This window comes from Coniophora puteana, assembly GCF_000271625.1.
Source record: "Coniophora puteana RWD-64-598 SS2 unplaced genomic scaffold CONPUscaffold_11, whole genome shotgun sequence".
In the NCBI taxonomy this organism is placed as follows: Eukaryota; Fungi; Basidiomycota; class Agaricomycetes; order Boletales; family Coniophoraceae; genus Coniophora; species Coniophora puteana.
Window position 1 is genome coordinate 183,677 of NW_006913063.1, and position 9,224 is coordinate 192,900.

General features: G+C 50.0%; 2 protein-coding genes across 2 annotated transcripts; one reads left to right on the forward strand and one right to left on the reverse strand.

The window, feature by feature from the left end:
- Window positions 1-654: 654 nt before the first annotated feature.
- CONPUDRAFT_75397 (kinase-like protein) lies at window positions 655-2,659 on the reverse strand (the record flags this gene model as incomplete). Its single annotated transcript, XM_007773645.1, has 14 exons — window positions 655-836; window positions 949-1,013; window positions 1,067-1,192; window positions 1,221-1,309; window positions 1,385-1,429; window positions 1,489-1,538; window positions 1,598-1,663; window positions 1,725-1,773; window positions 1,829-1,988; window positions 2,047-2,075; window positions 2,128-2,159; window positions 2,209-2,296; window positions 2,353-2,441; window positions 2,500-2,659. The coding sequence occupies 14 exons, from the start codon at window positions 2,657-2,659 to the stop codon at window positions 655-657; spliced, it is 1,230 nt and encodes a 409-aa protein (XP_007771835.1).
- Window positions 2,660-5,348: 2,689 nt separating this feature from the next.
- CONPUDRAFT_75398 (uncharacterized protein) lies at window positions 5,349-8,867 on the forward strand (the record flags this gene model as incomplete). The annotated part of the gene is made up of 8 exons (XM_007773646.1): window positions 5,349-5,426; window positions 5,487-5,573; window positions 5,625-5,696; window positions 5,750-6,244; window positions 6,301-7,297; window positions 7,349-7,908; window positions 7,964-8,389; window positions 8,442-8,867. The coding sequence occupies 8 exons, from the start codon at window positions 5,349-5,351 to the stop codon at window positions 8,865-8,867; spliced, it is 3,141 nt and encodes a 1,046-aa protein (XP_007771836.1).
- Between the last annotated feature and the right edge of the window lie 357 nt (window positions 8,868-9,224).

Consider the following 9,224-nt stretch of genomic DNA (forward strand, 5'->3'; position numbering starts at 1 on the left):
CAGATGGTGGTGACAGTGTTCAGAGACTCGAGATCGGAAACAGTCGCACAGGGGGAAGCGTAGAATCCGAACACATGGCTAAATAAGGTTTCGAGTCCTCAAGATATATATAGTAATCGACCGAATTCAGCGCTTCAGCTTCAATGTTCAATAGTTCCTCAATATCCTCGACAATTCAGACTCCCTCGCATAGCAGGTCTATCGATACGCAAGTCAGAGCAATGCTTAGTTTTATACAGTTATCATCTAAGCAGTGACAAAGGATGATAAGGGTCGGTGACCACTCAGGGGCGTAACTTTAAGAGTCATGATCGATATAGCCGGCGGTGTTTGAGGGAGTGGAAGCCAAGTTGCTGGTGCCAGTTCCGAATTCAATAAATGGCTACCGAAAGTTTAATTAATCATAGGCGACCTGTCGCGTGTGCTTTACAGGCCGGGAAGTGATACTGGCAGTAGTTATGAACGCTCAACGGCACTCCCTTGGCAGGGTCTCTTAGACCAAATACTTCAAACCTTAAATCCCATACATATGCTCATACCTATCGGACGCTGGTCGACTTTACTTCATTAATTAATGCCCCTTTGGTATAGACAGTTGAGCTGCTTTGACTAATACTAAGAGGTAACGGGCATACCTGTCGACGCAATTCCCCTTTAGTGCGACGCATCGTGGGCCAGGTTCATCCTTTGCAACCTTATGGAAGTACTAGCGGCGCTTTTCTCCTTCTGAGTAGTACTAGGGCGGCCCACATTCGTCCAAGGGTGCTGTTCCACCTCAGCGATGGACAACCTTTGCTTTGAGTCGTGCACAAGCAATTTGCGCAGCAGGCCGCAAACTTGAAACAAGAGGTACGAGTATCAGCATGCGCCTGGTGGTCAAGGAAAGAACATGCTTGCCTCTGCTGCGACGTAGCATCGCATCAGGGAGACGACCCCATTGTATCTTACGTTTATCCTCGTAATCGGGAGCAACAGGTTCATCTTCCGTGCGAAAGGGGTATCTTCCACACAGCCTGATTCATCAAGCGTTAGAAGCAAAATATATATGCCACAGGGAAGCGCCTACATGCGGAAGAGGGTGACACCGAGGCTCCAGGAATCTACTTTGAAATCATACGAGTGGTCGACCTTCGCTCCAGGAGCATAGATTTCCGGTGCCATGTACATAGGGGTTCCGCAAATCGTCTGACATCTAAGAATCAGCAGTCGAAACAACAAACAGGACGGATGAACAACCCTCGAAAACGATTTGTCTGTCACCACCTTTGATATGCCGAAATCGGTCAACTTCAAGCGGAGAGGTAAGAGACTGGCAATGAGAACGTTCTGCAGAAGAGTTATCATACAAGTAAACAACGCTTTGGTCTCGGAAAAATAGTCTCACCTGGGGCTTCACATCCCGATGGATGATGTTACACGAGTGAAGGTACTACCAGTAGGAGCAGCTCATGTTCAGTAAAGCGCCGGCAACATGAGACGGCTTCTCACCTCAAGCCCAGAGGTTATCTCTCGTAGTGAGAGACGGCTTGTTGTCTCATCTAGGAGAACACACGAGTTACAGGTTATTCACAATTTGCTGGTGGACGGTTGCACTCACCCAGGCTGTTGCGCTTCCTGATTAAGCCATCCAAGTCGCCGTAGCGCATCAGCTCCATGACGATGACTGTGAACAAACGAGTCGATGTCAAAGGCCCAAAAATAAGAATAAATATAGGAAAACGAACAAATGTCTTTCTGGGACTCATATACAGCGTGGAGGTTCACGACGTTTTTCTATTCATTTCTAGATTGTCAGCGGGTTGATGACTTAAAAGACACGATGACTGACATGACCAAGCCCTTGCAGAATAAACACCTCCTTGAGAATGGGCGCGTTTCTGCGATTGATCGGAGGGAAGGGGAGTTTGCGTAGTACTTTTACAGCGTATGACTTTCCCGTGGCCAGGCGCTCAGCCTTATATACACTCCCGAAGGAACCTTGGCCTATGCTGATCAAGGATGCAAGTCTCAGATACACCAAGTACACCAGTGAGATACAACACTAACCGTCCCGAAAACGTGTACTCGAGGGAAAACTACAGGAGTGATTAGATGTAGAGAATGATATAGTTGCCAGGATTTCCTTACCGCATCAAAGGAACCGTCACGAAGCTCGAAATCTAGACGATGTTGTTACGGACATGGCGTCGGTTCATGTGAAATTCTTACAGTATCCTTTGTTATCGAGAGCCGTAGCTATCTTAGCGCCTGGGTAAATGGCAAGCTTACGCCCGCGGGCGCAGCGAACGCCATTGACCTAACACACACTGTCAAAAAACAAGGATAACGGAGATGCCACAGAGCTTTGCTTACCCAGGTCCCTGATGTGCTAACGTCGGTGATGTGATACTTGCTTACGCCGTTCATGTCCGTAGCGTGAAAGAGAACAAAGTGCCGAGGGTCTAATGAGTTCCGACTTGATGTTAGACATCTGAAATGTTCTGGAACGAAGGGCCTTACTTAAATGGATGCCTTTGATAGGAATGTCATTCCCAATTGGAGTTGCACCGACTCGGTAAGAATCCATGTCCACGGCGAGAGGCATGTTCCGGAGCCAGCCGCGGTCACCCACGTAGATAGCCATTATTCCCCAGAGCTCAGGCAGGTAGGTTTCAGGCATTTCGAGAGAGTGAGTAAATGCTCAGCGAGGCGTGAAAGGAAGAATCTCTTGTTCCTTTAAGGAGCCGTTGCTGGTGGGCCAGGACAACGGCGAAGACTCGAGATCTGTCAACAGGAAGAAGATTTTTCATGTGGGTGCAGAGACGAAGAGATTCAAAGACGAAAAGTAGATCTCGACGATAATTTGGCGTTGATGCAAGGCGCTAAGTTACGCCTTTTACTCCTTGGTTCCATCAGGTCTCACTCTCTGATACCAACGTTGTTTCCAATATCCGAGTTAAGGAGAATGGGCGGTACGCAATCCATAACATTGTCATCGTGACTACCAAGGCCTGTCAGAGGGTGCTCACCCAAAGAGATGGCTGGGACGCCATGCGATTGACGACCTGCACGCCACAAGAGCTAGCGATGCACAGCCTCGGCCCGAAGCTAGGCACCAGCAGCAGCTGACAAGCGGCTACGGCGGGGTTTCAAAACTTCATCCGTAACGCTGTCGCTTGCGGAAGCAGCTGCTCCGGAGATCCGGGCGGACCCGACGGAATTGACAACTGAGTGGAGTAGCTCCAAGGTAAGATCCAGTGAAAGGTAACAATTGCACCCGCTATCATGTGTCAGGTGCTGAGCGCTGAGCGCTGAGTAGCGAGCACGCCACTCCGAGGATCTGAAAGGATCTGAAGCGATCGGGCAGCGCTTAGACTCGTGATCAGCCTGCTTCTGCTCTGTTCCCCAAATTTTGGGGACGAGGGCGTACTAAAGGTGCTGTACTCTCGTTGGTATTTTTCGGACCAGAGGTCTGGCCGTGTAGTGGATTACGAGTTTAGGCAACGTTATTGACCGATTACCATGGCCGAATGGACCGGGATTAGGTATGGCGTAGCTGCTAGATCTTCTGCCCGCAGGAGATTGCAAAGTCCAGCTTCGTCTCCTGCTCGTCGTTCACGACGTAGAGAGATCGTCGATCAACACCTAAAACGTCCGGCGGCACTAATGGGGTTGGGCGGAGCCCGTAACGTTAGGCTGGGCAAGACCGGCGGTGAGCAGAGCAGCCATATGCATGGGTGTCAATGGGCGAGCATCGCTGGCAGAATTCGTGCCGAGAACGTCTAGGCGCTTAAACATTGCTCCTGGCATGTGCTGTACGATAATATGATACCAGACATAACAAGGGCTAGGTGGACGGGACGAAAGGGGTGATCTATGCTCGATTTTGCTGAGATCGGAGCCTTCGAGCAATGAGGAGTGAGAGGCATTTGTTCGTGGCAATCTTGACACACTCTGCTAGAGTTCAGGTACTTACCTCTGGTTACTGCGCTCGGCACTCCACACATCAATACTTCCGCATAATGATCATCCAACCGCAATGAACGTCAGCGCGTGAATTCGAACGCTTGAGTCCGGGTGCCGTCGTGCCAATCATAATGTGTGCGTTCATCCATTTAAAAAACATTGTACTATGTAAGTGCTGAGCTGCATGCTGACGGAATCAACATGAGTGCCTCGTGCGGCAGCGTTTTATCTACGTAACTACTAGTGCCTTCCTTCAAACTGATTGCACAAAGCCCGGTCTTCGTCACATATGATTGAACGCAAGCAATCGCCGCTCAAGTCCAAGCCACTTCCATTTTCCATACCCTGCTCTTCTGCTAACGTAGCAGAGACCAGTACTGGAATGTGGCATGCGCAGGCGCAACCACCGCCACCGATGGTCTGTTCAAAGCTCTCTCGTACATGAGGCGACTTAAACTGTATCAACCACTCCTCTGGAGCTGGCTGAACCTCTGAAGCCTCTTTGCACGTCGGTCCGATCAGTGAGATAAGTGACGCTGATGATCCCTAATGTCCTCGAGTCAACATAAAACCGCAGCCGATTAATAAGCGCTAGCTGCCATCTACTCACCGTTGCGGTAACTCTCCACATCGGAGTCAGCTTCTGTTGAAGATGAATCTGTGGCTCAGCTCCAAACGGTGATTTCGTGAACAGTGTAAGGAAACCTTGGAAATATCGACCGGTTATAAACTGGCTCTAAAAACCTTGAGCTAGACTCACGATTGTGGCCGAATTCGAGCACCACAGCCCTCACTCGGCCCACGTTACGAAACATGTTTGGGAATGTGCATAGGACTGCTATGGCTGGCTCGTCGAAACAATGGTGTAGTACCATAGGAGATCGTTGATCTTCGCGAGAATGAATCTAAAGACAGCGGGAGGTTAGTAGCAGAACTCAGAAAGTTTACATACAGACCATCTGCATCAGAGTTCGAGTTGATACCCTGATAAGCTAAGCGACTGAATGACTTATTAGGATTAGGTCGGCACGTAGTCGACGAGTTGCACCACTTCAAGGTACCGAGTTGACAAGTTACCCGAGGGTCTCAGTGGCCTAATTGACGGCCTAAGATGACAAGGCAACATTAGGAAGGTAAGAAAAAGGGTTTCAGTGACAGCAACCCCTTCAACTGACCGCGCATCAAGCTATTAGGTCTGACGTTTAACTCCTAATCAGTCCGTAAAATAAAATAAGATAAAATAAAATAAAATAAATACAAGCTTTGGTGATCACCAGCAAGCTAGTTGATTCCGTCCGCTACTTTCTTTTCAGTCGAACGAACAACCGCCGTGAAGCTTGAAGGCATCCGCGCCGCGAAGTCACATCTGAGATCGTCTTCGTTCTTTTATCCGACCCATAGCCATGTCCGAAGACTCTCCTGAGAGTTCTGATTCGGCGCAACCACAACCCGCCTCAAGCGCGTCGGACCCGCTGCGAACGGTCTGTTTGCTTTCAAAGATAGACAATATCCTAATCTGATTTACAATCCACGAGAAGCAGAGTCGAGCTACTTTTCTACTCAGACCGGCGAGCTGGGATTCAGAGCCTGAGCCGGGAACTAGTAAAGCTTTGATTTTGCCCGAGGCGGTAGGTTATTTTTCTCCTCTCCCTCCATGCATGTATACTGAATCATTGAAGGATCAGCCCCCTATATACCCACTGAAAAGCCGCTATGATTCTGTCCCTTGGACAGAGCAGCACTCTGTTCAGGTATACTTGAATCTTCGAATCCACTAGACTGGTGACCTTACTTTTTGTATTAGGAGATGATACGTGCAGGACACCCATCTTCGCAGAAACGGAAGAACCCTCCTCCTCGCGACCCCGAAGATAAAGAATCAGCCCGTCATGCTGCAAAGAAAGTGAAAGCGCTCTCCCAGCAACTAAGCATCTATTCTTTGGACGAAGAAGAACCTACATCTTCGCAGAAACGTAAGACCCCTCCTCCTCGCTGCCCTGAAGACAAGGAATCAGCACGTCACGTTGCGAAGAAAATGAAAGCGCTCACGCAGCAACTAAGCATATATTCATTGGACGAAGAGGAACATAACCAGATCGAAGAAAACGCCGTCGGGAGAATCCTTGCTAGTAGCGAGGATGAAACTGGGACGTCAAGCAGCAGTGATGAGGAGCCATCATCCGTCTATCACGCATCCATGATTGGCCTGGATTTGGGCAGCCCCGAAAGAGATTTCTATGCCAGTCAGCTGAAGCAGCCCTCCAGCCCTGATTTTCCGACCACTAGCCGACCGTCTAAGGTATAGCGAACCTTTTTATTTTTATACACGTGAGCCTTCGCTGATGTTTCGGACAGGATGCAGATCCCAAACGTAAAGATGATACGGAAGCCAGTCAGCGCCTGCTAGCGGCGGAAACGCCTCAACTTGTGCAGCCAGGACACGAACAAACTCATCCGACATCTCCCGACCCCCACCATAATCCCTCACACGTCGATTCTTTCAACTCACAACTAGTGAAATTTGTCGATTCTGCCGCTCAGATGGTGCAATCTACACATACGAGAATAACTGTAGACGCTGCAGATGAGGACGAGGCGATGCATGAAGCGCAACCTCACCACCAGCAGGTGGTCCAGGACCGCGGCAATGATCTCGATCGCATCCCATCCCTTCAGGATCGTCAGGCTCGCGCGATGTATGCAGTTTCAAACTCAAATCCGCCTCAAGCTTATATGGCTCAGTCTCAAATGTATGGCGTACAACCCTACCTTTATCAGCAGCTCGCTCCGCCACCCGCGTCTAATCAGGTGCAAATGTATGCCCACTATCAACACCCCAGAGCATATCGACAACAATCCGACTCACGCTTTCGTCCATATCCTAACCCTTACGGGCCATTCCCTGTGGCGGGGCTTCAGAGACATTACCCTCCAGGATACGGTTATTACCACTTCGGGTTGCCCTACGGTGGCCGGCAGGCCGAAGACGCGGGACCCGCGCAAATTACGCAGAACCAGCCGCCTGCGATTCAGCCGCCTTCGATTCAGCCGCCTGTGAACCAGCTAGCTGTGAGCCCGCCTGCGATTCAGCCGCCTTCAAACCAGCCACCTACAGACCAGCTAGCTGTGAGCCCGCCTGCGATTCAGCCGCCTTCGAACCAGCCACCTACAGACCAGCTAGCTGTGAGCCCGCCTGCGATTCAGCCGCCTTCGAACCAGCAACCTGAGAAAAAGCGACCTACGAACCCGCTATCTGTGAGCCCGCCGCCTGCGATCCAGCCTCCTGCGGACCCACTGCAAAAGCGCGCACAAGGGACCAGCTCGAAGAAGCGCCGCCGTCCACATAAGCAAGGTCCGTCACAGAGAATGCTGCCTGAGAAGGCTGACTAACATTGATCTCTAGATGGTGCTAACAAACCTGCTTGCGACTCGGATCGTCTTCCTGATAATGAAGTGCCTGGAGGGTCTGATCGCATTGGCCCTGTATCTCCCATGCGCGGCATCAATACGCCTTCTGGCGTAGGAGAACGTGACGTAGAGATGACCAACGCCACGCAACAACGCACTTCGAAAGCTGGGTATCAAGGCCTACTCATCGGTTCTGAGCTCCTGGAGAAGATGGGCAACGTAACGGAGGCAGTTGAGGTATCCACCGCAGCGCTTCAGAAGACTGTGGAGACCGTGTTGGAACAAATGGTCAAAGTGAACGAAACACAGGCTCAGGTAGTGGAGGCATTAAACAAAGCTTCTTCTTTTTCCCCGAGGAAGAGTCCCAAAAAGAGCCCCAAAAAGCCACGCGCTATAAAGAGACGTCGAATACATGGTCCTTCTTCAGACACGGATGACGCGGATACAGAGGAATGCAAGAAGGACAAGAACGAAGCCGAGGACGATATCAGTGACGACGACAGCGAAGAGGATGATGATGAGGATTGCAAGGGCCCAGCATGGAACGGTTTGCTGGTAGGTTGTATCCAGATCCTTCACGACACCCAGTCAGTCTAAATAACGGTGACAGGATCTGATTAGAAGGACTTTTAAGAAGGCCATTAAAGTCAAAAGGTACCGACCGCAATACTTCATGGACATGCCACCTCCCTTGGATGAACAAACCATCGAGGAGTACGCAAAGGTGGACGCTTTCATACCCTGCACCATCAAGGATTTCCGCGTCGACTTCACGAAACCATGGCGTGAATTCCCTCTTAACGAGGTGGCGCGCCAAGTCTTCGTAGATAACTTTATGCACCAGTGGGAGAGCGGTATACTCAAGAGCAAAGAGGATATTCCCGCCGGTTACGTGGACAGGGAGAAGACGGAAGAAGCTCTGGATCGGCACGTAAAATATGTCAAGACTCGCTATAAGAAGTATCTTGAAGGAGCATCGCTGAACACCACATATGAGGAGCAACGATTGTCAGCACAAAGATCAAGAAGGGACACCGTGAGTTCTCCAATAAACAGACTGTCTCGATGATTCTGATATCATCAAACAGTTGCTAACGAGTCGTCGGAAGGTGGTTAAGGCAAGACGCATGATTAGGCACGCCCGGTTATTGAGCAAGCTGGAGCGTGCGGCCATGAGCACAGACGAGACTGACCCAGATGTCCCAGCCATCAGACACAAACAGTTTAGAATCATCGCTCCCAAGTGGCGTAGCTTTGAATTTACTGCCTTCCTCCATCGACTGGATGGATTTTATCGCGAGGATAAAGCCTGTCCTATTGGACGACGTGCAACTCCGGGGAACCCAGCTTGCATCCGTGTTCCTTGCCGGAGATCGGAACTACAGGCAGTCCCCAAAGGCTTATACAGGAATTGTTATGATGCATCATGGTTGGCGTCTCTACCGGGATGGCAGCGAGACAGGCTGATGGTGATAAACAAGGACTATGATTTCGGTATAGAGGACCAAACATAGAAACAAGGCTCAGTATACTCAATTAACACGTAATGAGAATAATTTTGATTCTTTTGATAACGAGAACAAGCTGTTTTCAAACTATAACGGTATACCTCTGAACTGGCCTTTGAACGCGTCCGAGTAAAACTAGATGCGTAAACGCGCTACGAAAGAGGATGAAGTGAAGACATAAAACTTTCGGATTTGAGCCTTCCGTGTCCAGCATCGTGAATGATGAATTTCGGTAGGATCATCCGCATCTGAAGGGAGGCTGAACAATGTACAGAGCCACCCAGAAAGAGCGCAGGAACTCGAAAAATAGTGATTGAGCTTAGATTTGTATAGGCGGGCAGGATACTCACCGCAAGGTCTCTA